The sequence below is a fragment of the Hypomesus transpacificus genome, chromosome 2 (assembly GCF_021917145.1).
Source record: "Hypomesus transpacificus isolate Combined female chromosome 2, fHypTra1, whole genome shotgun sequence".
NCBI classification, from domain to species: Eukaryota; Metazoa; Chordata; class Actinopteri; order Osmeriformes; family Osmeridae; genus Hypomesus; species Hypomesus transpacificus.
In genome coordinates this window covers 264,628-287,491 of record NC_061061.1, presented here as the reverse complement: position 1 = coordinate 287,491, position 22,864 = coordinate 264,628, and the positions used below count along the sequence as shown (strand labels likewise).

At 49.5% G+C, this 22,864-nt stretch overlaps 2 protein-coding genes across 5 annotated transcripts in view; both read left to right on the top strand.

The window, feature by feature from the left end:
• The window catches only part of slc9a1a (solute carrier family 9 member A1a), a 29,582-nt gene extending 14,445 nt beyond the window's left edge, over positions 1 to 15,137 (top strand). For 2 of the 3 annotated variants that reach the window (XM_047043427.1, XM_047043428.1), the window contains exons 5-12: positions 2,272 to 2,474; positions 3,141 to 3,230; positions 5,068 to 5,138; positions 5,320 to 5,496; positions 6,868 to 6,982; positions 7,572 to 7,670; positions 9,268 to 9,349; positions 10,869 to 15,137. In XM_047043427.1, the coding sequence (XP_046899383.1) occupies positions 2,272 to 2,474; positions 3,141 to 3,230; positions 5,068 to 5,138; positions 5,320 to 5,496; positions 6,868 to 6,982; positions 7,572 to 7,670; positions 9,268 to 9,349; positions 10,869 to 11,167 (1,136 nt within the window). In that variant the 3' untranslated portion in view covers positions 11,168 to 15,137. Of the gene's footprint in view, positions 1 to 2,271; positions 2,475 to 3,140; positions 3,231 to 5,067; positions 5,139 to 5,319; positions 5,497 to 6,867; positions 6,983 to 7,571; positions 7,671 to 9,267; positions 9,350 to 9,968; positions 10,517 to 10,868 lie in introns of those variants that run through there. The other variant, XM_047043429.1, reaches the window with a different exon arrangement.
• Positions 15,138 to 20,704: 5,567 nt separating this feature from the next.
• The window catches only part of LOC124483144 (mannosyl-oligosaccharide 1,2-alpha-mannosidase IA), a 98,497-nt gene continuing 96,337 nt past the window's right edge, over positions 20,705 to 22,864 (top strand). Inside the window, exon 1 of one of the 2 annotated variants that reach the window (XM_047043441.1) lies at positions 20,705 to 22,214. In XM_047043441.1, the coding sequence (XP_046899397.1) occupies positions 21,666 to 22,214 (549 nt within the window). In that variant the 5' untranslated portion in view covers positions 20,705 to 21,665. The remainder of the gene's footprint in view (positions 22,215 to 22,864) is intronic. The other variant, XM_047043447.1, reaches the window with a different exon arrangement.

The following is a 22,864-nucleotide window of genomic DNA, read 5'->3' as shown; positions in this document are numbered from 1 at the left end:
GTCATATGGTGAGAGGAGAGAGAGGGTGGCAGGGGTCAGGGAGGGTCATATGGTGAGAGGGTGGCAGGGGTCAGGGAGGGTCATATGGTGAGAGGAGAGAGAGGGTGGCAGGGGTCAGGGAGGGTCATATGGTGAGAGGAGAGAGAGGGTGGCAGGGGTCAGGGGTCAGGGAGGGTCATATGGTGAGAGGAGAGAGAGGGTGGCAGGGGTCAGGGAGGGTCATATGGTGAGAGGAGAGAGAGGGTGGCAGGGGTCAGGGAGGGTCATATGGTGAGAGGAGAGAGAGGGTGGCAGGGGTCAGGGGTCAGGGAGGGTCATATGGTGAGAGGAGAGAGAGGGTGGCAGGGGTCAGGGAGGGTCATATGGTGAGAGGAGAGAGAGGGTGGCAGGGGTCAGGGGTCAGGGAGGGTCATATGGTGAGAGGAGAGAGAGGGTGGCAGGGGTCAGGGAGGGTCATATGGTGAGAGGAGAGAGAGGGTGGCAGGGGTCAGGGGTCAGGGAGGGTCATATGGTGAGAGGAGAGACAGGGTGGCAGGGGTCAGGGGTCAGGGAGGGTCATTTGGTGAGAGGAGAGAGAGGGTGGCAGGGGTCAGGGGTCAGGGAGGGTCATATGGTGAGAGGAGAGAGAGGGTGGCAGGGGTCAGGGGTAGGGCTGTCCCCGACTAAGATTTTCTTTGGTCGACTAAAACGTCTGAAAATCGACTAATCGAAACGTTTTTTTTTCACTAAACAAAAAAAAGTACAAACATTTTCGCGATCTGACTCAATGGCTGCTGGACATTGCAGATTCAGCTGCTAATAGCCTACTAATAATAAGACTTGTATCACCAGTCCTGTTGTAACCGAATGCCGATGGTATTTATCTCTTACAATGTACTACAAATACAAAATATTGTTTGTTTAAATCATCAGAGCGCGTTTATCACTGCCTGAACTTGCAGCATGCGAACTTACGTAGAAGCTGAGTGGGGAACGGTGCAACAGAGAAAGATTTTGTTGTCTTGGCCGGAGAAGATAATGTCATTCGATTTGAATGTGATTCCTATAATAGGCATATTCATTTTTCAACCCAGCATGTTAGCATGAGCGAAGTAGGGCTAGACCAACTTATGTTTTTCAGGTGGTAGGCTACATCATATTCGACGTCGAACTATGAAAAATAAACCGTTGTTGGCATAGTTTGCATTCAACGTTTTTCGAGTAACCCGGTACTTTGTAAATGTACTTTAATGAAATGCTGCCATACCACAGATTTCTTTGCCATTTTGACTAATAACACCGACAAAGTGGCTATGGCAGAGTTTGTGGTTCTGCAGCCAATTGTGCTCGTGCCGTGTGCAAAATACCAAAACAAAACAAAACGCAGATTAACGAAAGGGAAAACAGTTACACCTTTTCTTTTAAACTATACAGCCTATTTTTAGAGTTGCTTTACTTGTCTTAAATAATATAATCGACAATTTCTCGTGAACATTTAGTTAATTCAGCAATGGTGACACAAGCGGGAATCAGATCTCACACTGCCATACGGCAGCTCGACTAAAAACATCTTGGTCGACCAAGAGCATATCGACCAGAAAATCGACTTGTCGACTGAGTGGGGCCAGCCCTAGTCAGGGGTTATAGGTGATGTAATTACTGCACTGAATTAGGAAACGCACAAGCAGAATATCCTGCATTGTGTAGAGACACAGTAAGGCATCCTGTCTCCCTGCTCAGCTTCTCTATGGGGGGTGGTGTCATTACGCAACACTTTTTACCACAAATACAAACACACTGTCTAAGGAACTTCTACTTTGATTCCATGTGTCTTGTGTTTAAACACAGGATGTGCGTTGTGTTTAAACACAGTGTATGTGTTGGGCATTGTTCAGTTTCACCAGTGGAGGAAGTTGCATGTCTCTAAATGTGTCAAGAACTTCCCAAACATGTCATCAGCGAACACACACTATATGCACACACACGTTTTTGTGTGGCAATGGTTTTGGCATTGACAAATGTTGTGTTTTGCAAAGTTTGCTGTTTCAGTATTTGAGGAAAACATTTTCACGTTTCTATAGAATACTGGAATACAATAAGGCACATTTCATATTTTTAAAGCTTTTTGGGCGCGAACATTTTCAATATATTCAAATAGTCCCCTCTTTGCCCAGCAAGCTTTGCAAACACAAAATGTATGTCGCTCCCGATACTTTTGGCCACGGCTGTATATGCACACACACACACACACACTTGCATTCTAATGCCACTTGTCTCACCTGTGTTCTCCAGGTGTGGTGGGCCTCACCTATGTGATCAACAAGTTCCGCATCGTGAAGCTCACCACCAAGGACCAGTTCATCATCGCATACGGAGGCCTGCGGGGAGCCATCGCCTTCTCCCTGGGGTACCTGCTGGACGAGGTCCTGTTCCCCATGAGGACCATGTTCCTCACCGCCATCATCACCCAGATCTTCTTCACCGTCTTTGTACAGGTGGGGCCTCCAGGTGGCAGCAGGGCTGAGGGATAATCATCTCTCTCTCACCTCGTCTTTCTCCTGTCTGTCTCTCTCTCCTCTCTCGCTCTCTCTCCTCTCTCCCCCCCCTCTCTCCTCTCTACTGTCTCCCTCCCTCCCCTGTCTCACTCGCTCGCTAGCATAGTTAGTGCTGTGTTGGTAGGTTAGCATGAGGTTGAGCTAGCATAGTTAGCGCTGTGCCGCAAGGTTAGCATGAGGTTGAGCTAGTATAGTTAGCGCTGTGCTGGTAGGTTAGCATGTGGTTAAGCTAGCATAGTTAGAGCTGTGCCGCTAGGTTAGCATGATGCAGCTAGAATAGCTAGCTGCTATGTTGTGCACAAAAGGCAAATAGACTAAACACAACAGAGCAGAGTTTTAAAAAGAACACTGTGAATGTCAGAATTATCTCCAGCCATGGTCACACACTCAAAGAATTTATAGAATGTTCTAAATTAGAAAAGAGGTTAACTTAATTGGTAAGTGTGCAAGTTTCAAAGGCCTGCTTTGATATGTTATTCCGAATTTCTTTTTGTGGTCACGACTCGTTTCATCCTTGCTTCAGAGGAACTTTGCTTTGAAGTACAAACACACACACACGCACACACACGCACACACACACACCCCCTAACCCCCTCCTGTCTCCAGGGGATGACCATTCGGCCGCTGGTGGATCTACTGGCTGTCAAGAAGAAGCAGGAGACCAAACGCTCCATCAACGAGGAGATACACACCCAGGTGACCTTTCACCCCTGACCCCCCCACCCTGGGTGTAACCCTACAGGAGGGTATCCCTACAGGAGCAGGGTTGGACAACTCAGAGCTACACAGATTCCTAATTTCATGTTCTTAAAGGGGTCATTGATTGCAGATCCGAATTTACCTTGTCACAGTTGAATAACGACAGTTCAGTGGGTAAAATGGACATACAGTAAACCTCAAAGTCCATTGACACCTCTTTCCTATGCAAATCTCACAATAAAAAAATGTAGCTGTAAAACGGTTGGTTTTGAAAAATCCCCCGTTGTGACATCACAACAGGGGATTGGCTCTGGTCTGTCTCTTGCTCGACCCATTTCACTGAGGACAGTTTAGAAAATCTGGGACAATGGAAAGCAGGATGCTTTACAAGAGCTGCTGTTCCGACCTAGGCCGGGTTTCCCAGGCAGGATACGTTAGCATTGCTAATAACTGTTAGCGACAACATCATACTACAGCTTGTGGTGAACACAAGGGCCGGGTTTCCCCGATTCGTTAAGAAGCTCTTAACGCTAAGAGCTTCTTACGAGCGTTCTAAGAACGCTCTAGAATGCTCTTAGAACGCTCCTAAGACACTTTTAGTGTTAAGAGCTTCTTAACGAATCGGGGAAACCCGGCCATTATCATTTCAAATAATATCTAGTCAGTCTGTTGTAAACAGTGTTGTGTAGACATAATAGATTTATTTGTACGTTTTTATTTCAAGTCTCCACCTTTTGATGTTTCAGTGAGTGCTGTTGGCCGTGTTGCGTCTTTGCTCCGCAGCTTCACTCGTTGTAAACCAACCAATCAGCGCGCAGCTCATCTATATAGTCATGAGCATACCATAAAAGAGAAACCTTGGCTATTTCACAGGATGCATCAGGGCTCATAGAACAGCACCCGGGCCATTGTCAGCCCAACCAATGTTACATACCCTATTTGGAGACCTTAAGGAACAGTGTGAAATACCCCCCAAAAACTTTAAATGGCCTGTTGCCTCCCCCTAGTGGTCAAGCAGAAGTAGAACAGCTATGACCTCTATAACAAGTCTGTTTTGGTGGTTTAATAAGAAACCCATGTTATTCCCCGATTCCGCTTCACCAGTAATTGAGCTGTTCTTTTCTCTTATGAAGTGATGAATGGTGTCATCCACTCAGGCCTCCCTGACATCCTGCAGGTTGCCAGGTTAGCGGTACAGTAACCCCCTCTTGGCGCTGTGATCCCTGCAGTTCACATAAGCGTCCTTGAGTTACCAGTGTTCAGCTCTGAGTGCCTTCTGGTGCTATTAATACACCGGGGATAGAATTATACACAAACACACACACACAAACACACACACTACATGCACAGCCTTCAGAAACACATTGTCTCTAGAGGGTGAGTCATCAGCTCCCCGGACTACAAGAACAGACCTGTAATGGCTCCCCACCTCCTCCTCCCCCCTCCTCCCCCCTCCCCTCATCTGGAGCATTTCTCCCATGCAGCCAAACACAATACCTTCGCAAACAGAAATAAAATCTGTGCATCTATTAAGTGCTCAGTTTCCATAGCAGCGCCTGGCATCAAACATGTCAGTGGCGAACTGCCGCACAAGTTATCACCATGGTGATCACCAAGAGGCATGAACTCTGTCTGTCTCTGGTTAGAGGTGGGTCTCAGTGAGCAGGTCATGTGACTTGCTCTCTCCTGGTCACGTGACCTGCTCTGTCCTGGTCATGTGACTTGCTCTGTCCTGGTCACGTGACCTGCTCTGTCCTGGTCACGTGACCTGCTCTGTATTGGTCATGTGACCTGCTCTGTCCTGGTCATGTGACCTCCTTGTCTCTGTCCCTAGTTCCTGGACCACCTGCTGACAGGGATAGAGGACATCTGTGGGCACTACGGACACCACCACTGGAAGGACAAGTAAGACACACACACACACTCTCTCTAGCAAGTAGGCAGGAGCACCCTGTACAATTGTCAGCTCAACTTCTTCCCTCAATAAACAAATGTCTCTCCTGTCTCCCCTGTGCTCTCTTGCTTCCTCTATCTTTGTGTTTCTATTCTCTCGCCCTCCCCCTCTTCCCTCCCTGTCTCCCTGCAGGCTGAACCGCTTCAATAAAAAGTATGTGAAGAAGTGTCTGATCGCAGGCGAGCGCTCCAGAGAACCGCAGCTCATCGCCTTCTACCACAAGATGGAGATGAAGCAGGCCATCGAGCTGGTGGAGAGCGGGGGGGGAGTCAAGCTGCCAGCCGCCACACCTGCTGCTGTCTGCATGCAGTGAGTCTCCTGCTCTCTATACCCTCCTCTCTCTATCCTCCTCCTCTCTCTATCCTCCTCCTCCTCTCTCTATCCGCCTCCTCTCTCTACCCTCCTCCTCTCTCTACCTTCCTCATCTTTCTATCCTCCCCCCCTCATCTCTCTCGCCTCCTCCTCCTCCCCCTCCTCTTCTCTCTATCCTCATCCTCCCCCTGTCCTCTCTCTCGCCTCCTCCTCCTCCCCCTCCTCTTCTCTTTATCCTCATCCTCCCCCTGTCCTCTCTCTCACCTCCTCCTCCTCCCCCTCCTCTTCTCTCTATCCTCATCCTCCCCCTGTCCTCTCTCTCGCCCTTCTCCTCCTCCCCCTCCTCTTCTCTCTATCGTCATCCTCCCCCTGTCCTCTCTCTCGCCTCCTCCTCCTCCCCCTCCCCTTCTCTCTATCCTCCCCCTGTCCTCTCTCTAGCCTCCTCCTCCTCCTCCTCTTCTCTCTATCCTCCCCTTCTCATCCTCCCCGTCCTCTCTCTAGCCTCCTCCTCCTCCTCTTCTCTCTATCCTCCCCTCCTCATCCTCCCCCTGTCCTCTCTCTAGCCTCCTCCCCCTCCTCTTCTCTCTATCCTCATCCTCCCCCTGTCCTCTCTCTCGCCTCCTCCCCCTCCTCTTCTCTCTATCCTCATCCTCCCCCTGTCCTCTCTCTCGCCTCCTCCTCCTCCCCCTCCTCTTCTCTCTATCCTCCCCCTGTCCTCTCTCTAGCCTCCTCCTCCTCCTCCTCTTCTCTCTATCCTCCCCTCCTCATCCTCCCCCTGTCCTCTCTCTAGCCTCCTCCTCCTCCTCTTCTCTCTATCCTCCCCTCCTCATCCTCCCCCTGTCCTCTCTCTAGCCTCCTCCTCCTCATCCTCCTCTTCTCTCTATCCTCCCCCTGTCCTCTCTCTCGCCTCCTCCTCCTCCCCCTCCTCTTCTCTCTATCCTCCCCCTGTCCTCTCTCTAGCCTCCTCCTCCTCCTCCTCCTCCTCCTCTTCTCTCTATCCTCCCCTCCTCATCCTCCCCCTGTCCTCTCTCTAGCCTCCTCCTCCTCCCCCTCCTCTTCTCTCTATCCTCCCCTCCTCATCCTCCCCTCCTCCTCTCTCTATCCGCCTCCTCCTCTCTCTACTCTCCTCCTCTCTCTACCCTCCTCATCTCTCTATCCTCCCCCCCTCATCTCTCTAGCCTCCTCCTCCTCCTCTTCTCTCTATCCTCCCCTCCTCCTCTTCCCCCCCTCCTCTCTCTAGCCTCCTCCTCCTCCCCCTCCTCTTCTCTCTATCTTCCCCTCCTCCTCCTCCCCCTCTTCTTCTCTCTATCCTCGGGGGTGGGTGGGGGTCAGATCAGCTTGCAGGTTCTAACCCCCCCCCTCCCGCAGGAACATCCACCCTAAGAAGCCCCCCGCTGAGCGGGCGCTGCCTCAGCTGTCGAGGGGCCGTGAGGAAGAGATCAGGAAGATCCTCAGGGGCAACCTGCAGAAGACCAGACTGAGGGTGAGAACACATACACACCTATACACACACACCATCTATACACGCATACATACACACACACACACCTATACACACTAAGGCTGTCAACGAATATTCTAAATTTGAATATATATTCAAATAGTTGTTAAACAGAATTTCAAATGTGAAAATTAATAAAAATTAATGAAAAAGCAGCAGCAGCAGCGTGACTGTGCTTTGTGGGTTTTCCTCGGAATTGTGTGCCTCATTTTATTTAACGTTAACAGAAACATTGCTAGTGTGGGCTAGTCACTACTGTACTGACTGTATATGTAAGGGATAATGTATAGAACGCCGGTCATTATCGGGAAAATAACCCCCGACAGGGCGAACAGCACCCCGACGCAAAGCGCTGACACTGATTACCTGATTACTGATTACTGATACCTACACACAACACACCATACACACACACTACACACCCTACACACACATACCTATACACACTACACGCACATATACAGACACACACCTATACACATATACAGACACACACACACGTACGTGTGTGTGCTGCTGTGCCTCTGTCTGTGTGAGTGAGCTGAGGGTGCGCTTGTTTCGTGTGTCCTAGCTGCGCTCCTACAACAGACACACCCTGGTGGACCCATACGAGGATGGCTGGGGAGACTTCCTGCTCAAGAAGCAGAAGATGATCGACCTGGAGAAGAGGGTGAGCTCACACTCACACACGAACACACGTTCTACACTCACACACACACGCACATTCTACACTCACACACACACACACGTTCTACACTCAAACACACACACACACACACACACACTTATACACACTCACACACACACACACACGTTCTACACACTCACACACACACACACGTTCTACACACACACACACACACACGTTCTACACACTCACACACACACATGTTCTACACTCACACACTCCACTGTGGTGGAATTTTTGCAGCAACTGCATTATCAAATAGTCAGGATGCTTTGGGAAATCAATTATATATAGAGAAGGTACAATTTCCCCAGAAATTGTGGGATGTACTCCTGTATTTTTGTACAGCTGCAAGTATATGCAGGTAGCAACACTAGTGCTAAATAAGTACCGTATTTCTTCAAATAAACGCTGTGGCGTTTATTACACAATGATCATTTTTGGTGCGGCGTTTATTCGAGGGCGGCGTTTAATTAGTAAGAGAGATTTCGAGAATTGCAGCTGCAGTGCGGCCATAGACAAACAAAGAATAGACAAGGAGGTCAAACACAAAGCCTGTGAGAGAACAATGGTTGTGCTCGCCGAAGGCTTGATCACGCCCAATGAACACCAAATGGTAACACAGATGTAACGTAGATGTATGATCCGTCTATCAAGAGGCAGCTCACTAGTGGACGTGCCTCAGGATAGAGGGATCCTAGACCCCAGACAGACGCTGCCTTTTATACAGGATAGTTCTAACATCTGTCAATCAGTTTACGTCTGTCACAAAGTCCTTCCTATGATCAACTAATAAATAGTTTGGCTCCATCCTGACTTTACAGGATAAAGTCACCCCTTTTGTGTCTAAAACTAAACAGTCTCTATTGTTTCTCACGGATCACAACATTTCCCCTCAGCAGCTAAAATCACATTATTAACCCATGAAACCTTACATGTCTCTTCCTATCTCTATCTCCTGTCTCCTCTCTGAATTCACTGTCAGTCAGCTGTTTCACATGCAACTGTGAACCGTCTGTTCATCAGTCAGCTCTTCTAAGCTGCGTGACTCACACCCTGACCTCCCGCAAGCTGCAGCTCTTGGTCTCAAGACGTCTCTTATCAATGACACAGAATTATTGGAACTCTGACACTAAAATCTCCTGAAAAGACCCCTGTGAAGTCCCTGTATGAGGCCCAGCTAAACCACAAGGTTCTTCATGTCTTACGACTACACTTGTGAGGGCATGTGGTCCCTACAAGTGCAGTTAAACAAGACCACACACAAACACACACACACAATTAGGATTGCAACTTCTATTTGATCACTCTGTAATCATGTCCAATTAATGAGCTGATGTTTTGATTAATCTGATCATCAGAGAAGCCTGGTACGTGAAAGCCAAACCTGAGAAACTTAAATTCAACATTCAGATCGAGCTGGTCTCATAGCGATGTCTGAATTAAAGTGTTTTGGTAGGAAAACTCAATAATCCACAACAGTTGTGACTGTAGAGATCCTTGATTGCTGCTGTACGTGTGTGCTTCCTGGGAGCAGCGTGTGCTGAATAAGATGTTGATGGAAGTGTTGTTCCCTCAGATGACAGAGATGAGTAACTACCTCACCGTGCCAGCAGCCCCACCTGACTCCCCCACCCAGTGCAGAGCACGCCTGGCCTCAGGTGAGAAGACCTACTTGCTGTCCTCCAGCACCCCCCCCCCCAGCCCCCCTCCCCCTCTCTCTACCCCACACACAGCCCTCCCCTCCCCATCTCTCTACCCCACACACAGCCCTCCTCTCCCCCTCTCTCTACCCCACACACAGCCCTCCTGTCCCCCTCTCTACCCCACACACAGCCCTCCTCTCCCCCTCTCTCTACCCCACACACAGCCCTCCCCTCCCCCTCTCTACCCCACACACAGCCCTCCCCTCCCCCTCTCTCTACCCCACACACAGCCCTCCCCTCCCCCTCTCTCTACCCCACACACAGCCCTCCCCCTCTCTCTACCCCACACACAGCCCTCCCCTCCCCCTCTCTACCCCACACACAGCCCTCCCCTCCCCATCTCTCTACCCCACACACAGCCCTCCCCTCCCCCTCTCTCTACCCCACACACAGCCCTCCCCTCCCCATCTCTCTACCCCACACACAGCCCTCCCCTCCCCCTCTTTCTACCCCACACACAGCCCTCCCCTCCCCATCTCTCTACCCCACACACAGCCCTTCCCATCTCTCGCTCCAGGAGCATCTGCATGTGTGAGCTGACCTGATAGCTGGTGTGGTGCTGTTTCTATTGTAGGCAGTCATATGAAAGCTGGCCACATTCACAGGGGGGCTAAAGACAGCTCAGGTATGTGAGTTTAGCCAGAGGAGGGGGGGGGGCATCCCCATGCATGAAGCCCTCCTTGTTGCATGCTAACATCGGGCAGAGCTGTAGAGGGGGGCTCTCATGCTACCTGAGGTGTCATGTGACTGTGTCATGTGACTATGTCATGTGACTGTGACCATAACACAGGGCTCGACATTAAGGCTTGTCCGGGACAAGTGGATTGTTTTGTAGGGCAAGTGGAAGAGAACTGTACTTGCCCCACTGGACAAGTTCAAACTCAAACTAAATAAAATGCCAAGTTACTTCATGTTATGTGCCACTCATTACGTCTATTTTACAGATTTTATTTGACCAAATTCTGCATTAGCAAAACACTAAAAAGTGGCTTAGTCCGAAGATCTCTACAGACCGTGCAGATAATTTAATTACTATATACTTACTACATACATTTAACTGAGACAAATGCTGCTAATGCTTGCTACGTACACAGCTGTCAACGCTAGCTAGCTAACATCAACACCATTTTTATTTTTTTATAAAATTATAAATCTTTACCCGGACAAGTGACTTTTGTGCATGGACAAGTGAAACTTTAACGTACTTGTCCAAAGGACAAGCACCTCAAAAAGTTAATGTCAAGCCCTGTAACGTGTCCTGTCCACCTGTTCTCCAGTGAGTGTTTGTGAGTTCTGTTTGTGAGGTTACTGCCCTGCGTGTGGACCTCCAGAGTCATCCCCCCCCCCTGACTCTGTCTCCCCCCTCCTGACTCTGTCCCCCCCCTCCTGACTCTGTCTCCCCCCTCCTGACTGTCTCTCCCCCCTCCTGACTCTGTCTCCCCCCTCCTAACTCTGTCTCCCCCCTCTCCCCCAGACCCACAGGCCTACAGTCTGAACCCGTCCGACAGCGTGCCCACCATCCAGGTGGACCTGGCTTCTCCCCAGTCCCCCGACTCCGTCAACATGCTGGACGAGTTCCACAGGCGGGGGGGCCAGGGGGGGCAGGGGGAGAGCTGGGGAGGTGCCATGAAGCCACCTGTTCCAGGAGGTGGGAAGCAGGGGGAGGGGGGGGAGGCGTCAGAGGGAGGGAAGGATCCCCAGCGGATGGTCCGGTGTCTGAGCGACCCAGGACCCACCGGAGACGAGGACGAAGATGAGCCCTTCCTCCCCTAGCCCCGCCCCTTCCTCCCCTAGCCCCGCCCCTTCCTCCCCTAGCCCCGCCCTGGTGTCTGAGCGACTCAGGACCCACCGGAGACGAGGACAAAGATGAGCCCTTCCTCCCCCGGCCCTTCCTCCCCTGCCCCGCCCCTTCCTCTCTTAGCCCCGGGCCTTCCTGTTCTAGCCCTGCCAATCCCTGCCCTGGCCCACACTTCCTGTCCTAGTCCCTCCCTTCCTGTCACAGCCCCGCCCCTTCATGTCCTAGCCCCTCCCTTTCTGCCATAGTCCCTCCCTTTCTGCCCTAACCCTGCCCCTTCTTGTCCAAGCCCTGCCCCTTCCTGTCCAAGCCCCGCCCACAAGGTGACATGGGAGGGGCTTAGCTCAGGCAGAGACAGGAAATAGAGCCATGCATCCAGGACATCACCGGGTGTGTTCAGCTCTTAATGTGTTACACCCACACTCTGCAACCTGCCCCCTGATCACTTACTTATGGAGCAGACACACATAGTTATGTAGTTATCTATAGTTGTATATATTTATATAGCTATATGCTATGATGTCACTCTCAGATGAACGTTAAGAAGAGGACTAATTCATGGACAGGAACCAGAAGCGGTTTCTCAGTCATTGGAAATGCAATCTGATAAACTGTTGCTTCTGAAAGAGAACGTTGCCTTAAGTTGCGTCACGCCTTTGATCATCCCTGTCACTTAGGTGCATTTTATCACAGAGAAACGTATTTTTCATATTTATTTTATGAACATATTTATCTTCAGGGGTAAACTGTGTCTCTGTCTCACTGACCTGTCTGCGTAGCTAGGCTCGTCCAGGAAGTGAGCAGAGCTCCACTTCCTGTTTGGACCTGGGTGTTTCTCCCTCTGACCCTGACCTCTGGGTCAGGCAGGCACAGACTAGAAGATAACCTTTGACCTGGAAGCAGTTTCTCCAGCTGCTGTGTTCCAGGGAGCTCTGGAGCCTTCCTCAGGTCCAGGACAGAACTCTGCGACGCTCTGCCATCTACGACGCTCTGAGTCAATCCACCCTGGAAGCCAATCACTAGTCACTCCAAATATGTTTAATTGTTGTTGTCATGTTACATACCGTATGTCTCGTACTGTGGGGGCCAGCGCTGGTGTCGGTCTCCTCCAGGGGGGCGGGGCCAGAACTAGACCCTAGACCACTAATTACACAGCTGATGCTATGACACAGCAAAGACTCCATAACAGCTGACACAGGCACGACACAGCAGAGACTCCATAACAGCTGACACAGGCACAACACAGCAGAGACTCCATAACAGGTGACACAGGCATGACACAGCAGAGACTCTGACACAGGTGACACAGGCATGACACAGCAGAGACTCTGACACGGGTGAAGTACAGCAGGCACAACACAGTGAAATCTCCTGTACAGCATTATGAGATGTGAATCGCCACGTGGAGCGTAGCCCCTTTAAAACAGACGTCCCATGCTGCTGCAAGCGGCATCCCTCAGACCCAGACAACACGCTGAGCTAGACACAGACAACATGTCTCCTTTATACCACAGGAACCTAGAGATACTGCATCTGTCACCCTGTACAGTGTGTGTGTGGTGTCTGCTGTACAGTACCATAGTCTTTATACACAGCCGTAGAACTACAGTGGTATGATGTTGTGATGAGGGTGACGAGGGTGATTGTTGATCACCTGTTACCTGGGACTTTTTAGGTGTTCATGAGGTTTGTTTTGATTTCAATGCGTTCAGGGAAGCACAGCCACTCAGGCCTGGGAGTCAGAATAGGGAGGGGGGGAGGGTGGGGGGAGATGGTGAACCAGATGTGAGTGGGACATGGGAGGGTGGGGGGAGGTGGAGAGGGAGGACATAGAAGCAGATAGGTAAAACCAGGCTTGAGTGATGTCACTTCCTGTCATCGGCCCCTCTACTGTGTGTAATTTAAAGACGTATTCATTTGATTGTACACCATGGTTTAACGCGGAGCCATAGACACCTGCTCTGGATGTTAAGCACCTTCACAGCCTGTTCCTCCAGCATGTCAGCACCTCCTTAGTGTTCACTCATGTGGCTCTTTGGAGATTACTTCCTGGTTTAAATGTAAATGACCAATGGAGGAGAGTGGACATCGTGATGTCATCCATGACTATGTCAAACAGTTGAACCATTTCTGTTCAGTTACCTGGTTTACATTTAAACTGGTTTAACCTTGCACACTCATGAACCACGGTTCAACCAAACACGAATGTTTGTGTTCACTTGTAATGATTAACCACGGTTCAACCAAACATAAATGTTTGTGTTCATTTGTGATGATTTAGCAGTTCTCGATTGTTTCTCTGACGTCTGTCTTGGCTCATCAGAAGTGTCTTCACAGAACAGCCACGAGAATGATGTTGGTCCTGCCGGCCTCCTGCCGGCCTGATACACTTTATGCTTCACTTTATGTCAAATGCTTTACATCGGTTCATATGCTTTACATCGGTTCATATGCTTTACATCGGTTCATATGCTTTACATCGGTTCATGTGCTTTACATCGGTTCATGTGCTTTACATCGGTTCATGTGCTTTACATCGGTTCATGTGCTTTACATCGGTTCATGTGCTTTACATCGGTTCATATGCTTTATTTTAGTTCCAAAAGGATCTTGGTTCTAATGCTTTATTTTGGGTCCAATGCTTTTTTATTATTATTCAAATGCTTTATTTAGGTTCATGTGCTTTTATTTGTATTTGAATGCTTCCCATGGGATCAAGAATAACAGCTTAATGTTCAGGTGCCCTACACCAGGTGCTTCTGTGTTCCTCAGTTGGCTTTGTGCTTGTGTGCGTCACATAAGGTGATCTGTCTGTGTCTCCGCTTCATGTTGCAGTCACCACCCTCTCTTCAGTCCGCCCTGGGTAGTCATTATGAGTGTAACTTGATAGTGTCGTGAAGACAGGACTGCTCAGCCTAACTCTGCGATGTGTCCAGTCATCACATCAACAGGATTGTTAAATCTCCGTATGGATAAGACGTGTTCATGTAGGACCTGTCGACCATGTGATGATCTGCCGCATGATTTGACCAATGAGATTGTAGTTTCAGACAGGTGGTGTTGCTGTCCAGCTGAGCTAGGATCAGGGTGTGTTGAACACTGAGCGGTTGTAACTTCCTGTTCCTCTCCTGAAGACACGGTGGGTCGAGCAGCATCCTGCAGCCCATCACCACCTGCTGTGGAGCCAGACCAGCATGGGCCTGGAAGCATCAGCATGTTCACTAACCACGTCTGTCTGCACCAGCCACCCCTCCCTCCCTCCCTCTATCATCAGCTCTTCTCTAAACACCAGTTCTCACATCCTTCAGCTCTACATTCATTCATGTTAAGAGCAATAAATTAGTGTTCTGTGAAAAACATTTTCAAAACTACTTGGAGACATCCAGGGGGAGCGTTAAGCCTAAAGCCCAGTCTGGAATGGCCCAGTCTGGCCTGGTATGGCCCAGTTTGGCCTGGTATGGCCCAGTCTGGCCTGGTATGGCCCAGTCTGGTATGGCCCTGTTTGGCCTGGTATGGGTGAGCCTGGTGACCAATAACCAGGTGATTCTGGGATGTGTTGATTCTACAGACGAGACGCAGGACTGTTCATGTCTGGTCCTGGTGGGACGTGCTGGTGGGATACTGTTCACTGTCCTCTTTGTCTCCCTCTCGTCTGACGTCTTGTCTCGTTTTTTTGCTGTTTAATTTCTTGGCTAAATTATTTGTTGATCATTTGCAAATGTGTCGTTTGCAATAATAGTAAATAATAGTTTTATTTTATATACAGTCGAAAAATATATAAATGAATACTATACAAATCTATAACGGTACTGTACAATCTGAATCCATGACACTATGTCCACACTGTAGATGTGTTTAGCTTCTGCATTCCAACCCTGTATTTTAACTAACAATCTGTAATCTAAAAATAAAACTACATACCAAATTAAAAGTTTTACTTTATCACAAGATTGTGTTTTTGTACTATGTTTTTATTGACAAACTTACTACATGTGATGATCAAAACAATTTTTAAAGCGTGAAGTACAAACGTACTGTGGCTGGACGTGTAGCTGTAACCAGAGGGGGGCGCTGTGTAGCAAGAAAGCGCATACAGCATCTCTATAGTCACCTTTTTAAATGAATGTTTGTTTTGGTTCACGTTTTAACTGGAGCATGACGATTTAATGCTTTTTGAACAGTCAAGGATTGTGTCTGCCTAGCTGGCAGTAACAACCCCAGAATGAGTGCGTGAGCCTGCCAGATTTTAAATGCTTCTCCCCAGCGGCGCCAGACTGCACGAAGAGCCACTTAAATATGCATGAGCGGTCTGGGCGCGGAGTGGCTCCACAGTCCCGGCCAGTATGTTTATTTATTACCGCTCTGAGTCAAATCGCCGGCAGCAGCCTGGCCTGTGCGGACCACAAACATGCGCATGTTAATACAACACGTGGGCGCGATCACCGCGAGGACCAGCTGTCCTCCACTTCTGAGGTGAGGAGGTGGAGGAAGGGCCTGTTTAAGGATTTCACCCTAAACGTACAAATGCAGTTCGTGAGTATGTTCCGCTGGACTCGAGTATACAGTGTATGTAGATGTACTGTTAGTACTTCCAGGCGGAAATATTAATCATGTTGATTTATTCTCTGTGGTGTCAGTGTTATCAGATGACCACTGAACCTGTGGATACTTCCCCCTCCCCTCACACACAAATACACACTATCACACGCACACACTCATACAAACGCACACACTCACACACACTCAGGGTAGAACAGCATCTATACATTTATGGAGATCATACAAGCTTCTGTCCACAACTGCCAGAAAGGAACCATTAGTGAGACTTCCTCTGTCCTTGTGTTTGACAGTCTTAAACCCTGCGGTTGGTTTCCTGTCTGGTTGACTTTAGAGGGCTACAGGAAGTGGTCTGACTGGTTTCCTGTCTGGTTGCCTTCGGAGGGCCACAGGAAGCGGTCTGACTGGTTTCCTGTCTGGTTGCCTTCGGAGGGCTACAGGAAGCGGTCTGACTGGTTTCCTGTCTGGTTGCCTTCAGAGGGCTACAGGAAACGGTGTGACTCGGCCTTTTTGTTTGTCCTTCTTCAGCTGCGGTTAACTCACCGTGACTTACCTTCCTGTCACCTTCCTGTCACCTTCCTGTCACCTTCCTGTCACCCGCCCCCAGCGGGAAGACCACAAGCGTTACGGACAATATGGCGAGGCCCGATAAATCAGTGTGTTCTCTGGTGACAGCTTTTATGATGCGAGGGGTCTGTGCCAATCTCGTATTACATCATTTGACCTTTCATCGTTGTTTGACAGAGAGAGGTGTTTCATGAATAAGCCTCATTAAAACCAGATTTTGTTTTTGCTCCATTCAACATTTCTTTAACACATTCAAAACAGCCCCTGAAATTCACGTATCAGATCTGAGACCAGCTTTTCCTGAAACTTTGTCAGCTCGTCAGAGACGACCGGAGAGGATTGGCCACTAGATGACGCTGTGTTACCAAACATGCGTTTCACTGGAAATACCACACTGTTTTCACAGAACAGTTCAGCAATTTAACAAGTAGCCTATATGTGTGTGTGATATGTATACACTAACACACACCCACACTGCGGTATCATTAGTTTACACAGGGTTACATAGGGTTATTACATGACTGGCACACAGATGCATGAGTCAGCATGATGAGAGAAGTCCCATAATGTTCAGACCTGCTTAATGATCTGTTTGCTTCTACATTTCACTCTCATTGACACGGTCTGTATACCTACAGTATATAGACCCACAGTAGTATGTATACCTACAGTATACCCACAGCATCTAGACCCACAGCATCTAAACCCACAGTAGTATAGAGACCCACAGTAGTATATACACCCACAGTATAAAGACCCAAAGGACAAATCGTTGTGTTGGGCAATAAAAACAGTAAGAGTTTTCTTTAATGTGCCTCTTAGATGTCGGTGTTTAAATGGGTTTGAGCCAAACACACTCTGCATGTCAGCGCCAAACACACACTGCATTTCAGCTGGGTGATGGTGGATCTCAGGCTAGCGGTCCCTGCAGGATTCAAACTGTGAAGCTTCTGCCTCACAGAGACAGCTCTCTCCCAGAGCTGCATCTCTCCTGTCCTCTATGTCCAGCTCTCTCCCAGAGCTGCATCTCTCCTGTCCTCTATGTCCAGCTCTCTCCCAGAGCTGCATCTCTCCTGTCCTCTATGTCCAGCTCTCTCCCAGAGCTGCATCTCTCCTGTCCTCTATGTCCAGCTCTCTCCCAGAGCTGCATCTCTCCTGTCCTTTATGTCCATAGAGGACAGGAGCTCTCCCCACATTCATCTCCCCACAGTAGCTCTCCCTGCTCTCCCCACATTAATCCACCCCTCCCTCCCTCTCCCTCCCTCCCTCCACCCTCTTTCCTGTCCATCATGTAGAACACCGTTGCAAGGACAAACCCCCCTGCCCCCCCCCCCCCCCCCCCCCCCCTTCCTTGTATCCATGAGCGACGGCTGGCGTCAAACAAACGATCACTTCCTGTGTCTGGCTGCATGTGGCTGCAGCGCTCCAGGAAACAGGAAGCGCCCAGATATTATTCATCCAGACACCCCGGCTCGGCCGGCACGCGCCCGTCAGCGCCTGACGGAGCAAACACAACCTGACTCAGAACCCTGCCGGCAAGTCTGGGAGGATAAATGGAGATCCCCACCAGGTTGGAGCAAGCTGGAGATCAGAGCTGGACCCTGCTGATTCTCTAACACATCATGTCAACTCTTCATGTCAGCTTCCATCCAATAGCTACGGCAGTCTCTGGAGGAGGGGAGCCCTCACTGGACTGCTCCTCACCTGGTCTCTGGAGGAGGGGAGCCCTCACTGGACTGCTGTTCACCCAGTCTCTGGAGGAGGGGAGCCCTCACTGGACTGCTGTTCACCCAGTCTCTGGAGGAGGGGAGCCCTCACTGGACTGCTCTTCAACCGGTCTCTACCAGTTTCTCAAGAGTTGTTCCTGGTCTTCTCTGAGGGTGTAGGCTGGCTGTGGGTGCTGGCCTGTGGACACCTGCCTGTAAACAGAAGATGTGTGTCAGTGCTGCTGGAGGCCAGGCTAGCCTGTGGACAGCTGGGGTTCTCTAAGCCCAGGCTGGCCTGTGGACAGCTGGGGTTCTCTAAGCCCAGGCTGGCCTGTGGACAGCTGGGGTTCTCTAAGACGGTTCCACCAGTGACAAACTACTGGAAGAAGCCTCAAGGTCATGTTGCCAAGGTTACAGATCTGGGGCAATCTAGAAACAGACAGTGCCACACTCAACATACTTCACTATTTCAATAAACGACTGAATATACCATCTAAATCATACAGTCAATTCAAACACTGTGAATCAATAATTGACAGAGAGCCCTCGGAGCAGCTATAAGGGTCACTGTCGAGGCTGTGTTGAACGTGTCATGGCCAGCTAACATGCTGCACATGTGACAGGCATTCAGCAACCCCCACACACACCCCACACACTCCACACACACCCCCCACAGGCCTGCAGCAGCCCCCCCACACACACCCCACACACACTCCCCACGCTCGCAGACCAGGCCTCGACACAGTGATGAAAGAGCTTCGAAGCTCAAAGCAAACGCTTGCGTTCAAGGACACAGATCTGCCTCTGCGAGCACAGAGTCTCTGTGATGAAAAATTGATGTGTTTGATTTCACCTCTCCATTGTAGCAGTGTGAGCAATCACATTCATCCTTGTGGCGTTGGCCTCTCTCTCGCTCCCTGCCTCCAGCGAAACCCTGCCTCCAGCAGAACCCTTCCTCCAGCAGAACCCTGCCTCCAACAGAACCCTTCCTCCAGCAGAACCCTTCCTCCAGCAGAACCCTTCCTCCAGCAGAACCCTTCCTCCAGCAGAACCCTCTACCTGACGAGGGAATCTAGGTTGTTTCACAATAGCAGTTTCTTCCAGCTGAATAAGAAATGATGAAGATAATCAGCATGAGAGAGAGAGACAGAGAGAGAAAGAGAGAGAGGGAAAGAGAGAGAGAAAGAGAGAGATCACTGCATCACAGGGTTTTTCAGAGGTGAAAAAATGCCAGCCCAGGCACAGCTCTGCTCTGCTCTCACACACACACAAACACTCACTCCAATTCACACACACTCACACACTCACACACACTCACACACACTCACACACACCTGAAATAGTCTGAAACCACCAAGGTTCCTCTCCCAGGAGGTTCTAAACTCGGAGACGTTAGCTTGTAGCTTGTGACGTTAGCTTGTAGCTTGTGACGTGTCTTTGGTACGAACCTCAATCATTCACAACAGTTCTGACTGTAGAGCTGAGATCCTTGATTTGCTGCTTTATGTGTAATGACAGAGATGAGTAACTACCTCACCATGCCAGTAGCCCCACCTGACTCCCCCACCCAGTGCAGAGCACGCCTGGCCTCAGGTGAGAAGACCTGCTGGCTGTCCTCCAGCAGACTAGTGATGCTGTGAAGCATCTCTAACACAGGAAACGTTAGCTGTGAAGCATCTCAAACACAGGAGACGTTAGCTGGGAAGCATCTGAAAACACAGGAGACATTAGCTATGAAGCATCTCAAACACAGGAGACGTTAGCTGGGAAGCATCTGAAAACACAGGAGACGTTAGCTGTGAAGCATCTCAAACACAGGAGACGTTAGCTGTGAAGCATCTCAAACACAGGAGACATTAGCTGTGAAGCATCTCAAACACAGGAGACGTTAGCTGTGAAGCATCTCAAACACAGGAGACATTAGCTGTGAAGCCTTCACATCTCAAACAGGTCAGATTACAGCCAGACTACTGCCCTGCCAGGTCAATATGAGGAATATGACACCCTGACCTTTGACCTCGGGTGGGGGAGAGAGAGGGAGAGAAAAGAAAAAGAAAGACAGATTTTCTGCCAGAGTATCCAGTTTCTCAGTAGGTGTGTGGGTATTGCTGTGCTCTGCTCATCTGTTAATGGGCACCAGGTGAGTAATTGGGACATTTATCTTGTTTGTCTCCAGACAACAGTAACTCCACCAATCACCAGCACTCCCAGCAGTAAGCCAGACCAAACTTTGAAGCTCTTAGGCTACTATCGACAATGGATTGTTCCGGGAGTGGAAAGTGATGAAAATCAGTCTGCTTATTTAAGAACCCCAAACAGTGAATCACAAGGAGGGTATAAATGCCACGATGCTCTAGAACAATTTCATTTGGATTCGTTTGTATTTACAACTGTAATGTAGCCTTTCAAGACTTTGATATGAAAGCGTCTCTAATTTAGATTATTTTCTTCCTCTGTCAGTGTCGATAAATATCCCATCCACCCCCTCGTGCATCACTAGTCATATTTTATAGAACGACCACCCTCCGTGCGGCGTTCCGTTAGACATCCGTGTCTGTCAGTATGTTCTCCGGGAGATTCTCGTGTATTTGACAGGGTTTGAGTAAACTGCAGTGCAAAAAATCTCTCAAAACGCCGAACAACCCGCTTGGTTTTTACAGCAGTGGGCGCTTGAATCCTCCCTCCTCTCTCCCTCGCGCCGCTGAGCCAGTGGGCAGACGCGGTACAGCAGAGTGCGCACGAGAGGCAGACGGCGGGTGGGAGACGCCGTGTTTTGATGGGATATCGAGACACTATTTGACGTTGAATTGTAGACGGAATTGTATGTTACGGATTCTTTTTTATTTTTTATATATAACTTCGTACGTCAGCCAATTCGCGGTTCGTCGTCGCTTGATGGTGTGCGCGGTTTGCTGAGGCTACCGACGAGGAAGAGGAGCCCGTTCAGTTTCCTAACGGTGGGCGACATTACTAAATATGCGTTTCCAGCCATTCATCCGTCTACCGTGATGGATACAAACCTGTAAACTCGTGATCCATGCGACTGCTGATTATTTGTGACATGCAACGGAAAGCACAGGATAAACGGACCCGCTGTAGAAATACTCACCGCTCCAGTCGACCATCCGGCGATGTCTCATTAATGATTTTGCTCAACGTGGAATAATGAAAAGGGGAACAACTTGAACTGATTCGGTGGCGGATGCACTCCGTAGTCTAATCTTTTCCAAATTCCACACAGATGGTTGTTGGGTTGTTTGGTCCTGTTTGAAACCATCATATTGCAATGTCCTAAAGGTTTGGGCTTGTGAAATTTGAAGTGCGATCTCTTCAAATCTATGACGGGGAGATTCGTTGAATTGTATGCGAATAATCTAGCGTTTTACGTTTTCGATGTTAGATATTAAAACAAACATGATTGCTAAACCGTAGCCTAAAGTTAACCTTTACCCAACAGCCATATAAGGAGAGTTTGGGGTTTACTCAGAAAGAGACAGGGGTGTGTTTTCAGCCCTGCATATCAACTTTTTACACATGCAACAAGCACACAGGGGAGCTAATAGCCGAGTTGAGCAGTGCCCAGCATTTGCATAACATTTTTACTGATCTTATTAGCCTAAATCCTCCCACCCCCAAAAAACTTTAAATGGTTTTCCGAAAACTGCCCGGTGTATCAGCATCGGGCATGGGTCTTCGTTTATCCCAGAAGTTCGTGTTTCTGCTCTTTCTGTCGGGGCTGGTCACTCTGTGCTTCGGGGCACTGTTCTTCTTACCGGACTCTGTTCGTTTGAAACGGATTTTTCTGTCAAAGACGGAGACTCCGCCAGTTACGGTGGGCTCGGAGAATGATGCTCGAGAGCATCGAAAGGGATCAAAAGACCAGGATCATCATGGGGGTTTAACGTCGCCAAAGGGCGAGACGAGCACGAAGCTCAAAACCCGTAAACCTTCGGTTTCTTATGAGTTAAAACCGGAGGACAGACTCCCGGGTAATAAGGCCCAGGAAGAGAGAACTCTGTTAAGGAGTAAAACAGAATCCACCGCGGAGAGGGTGACCTCCCCGGATCATGGAGCCAGCACGGATACTCGCGACTATGTCAAGTTCAAGAAATGCCTGCTGAAAGCGGTCCCGGGCACGGAGCCGGGGACGGCGCGCAACCCGCAGACTCTTCTGCGTCGGGAGAAAGTGAAAGAGGTAAGTTGTTAAAACAATGTCCTTCATAATGTAGAATCCTTTACATGGCAACCCGAGGTTTCTCAATAGCCTAGCATAGTCAAGCATGTGTCAACAACAAACACGCACGAAAGCACAGCATCAGAGCATCGATTGTGTTGTGACCCAGGGCTTTAGAAGTTGCATAGTGATGTTTCTGTCCATGTCCATGGTGTGTATCGTCTGTAAATTGACGGTGTCATCAGTTACGTATCTGTTGTCTCAGTCCAGCTCAGGGTCAGCTGCTCACGCGCTCCTGGACGGCCCGCTAGCTGCAGATACCGCTAGTGACGCTTCGGTGTAGCTGTGTTTCTGTGTCTGTGTGTGGGTGTCTGTGTGTGAGCCCTTTGTGTGTGTGTGTGTGCGCAAGCCAGAATGGGCTTGTGTCTGCTTGTATGTATGTGAGTGTGTGTGTGTGTGTGTGTGAGAGAGAGAGGGTCAACACACACAGACCGCACGGACACCCCCCCCACCCCGCACACACTACCTGGTGTGATAGAGGAGCTTGGAGAAGCTCTCTCTCTCTGTCTCTCTCTTTCTCTCTCTTTCTCTCTCTTTCTCCCTCTCTCTCTCCTGAATCTCCCTCTCTCTTCTGTCTCTCTCTTTCTCTCTTCTGCCTCTCTCCGTTTTTG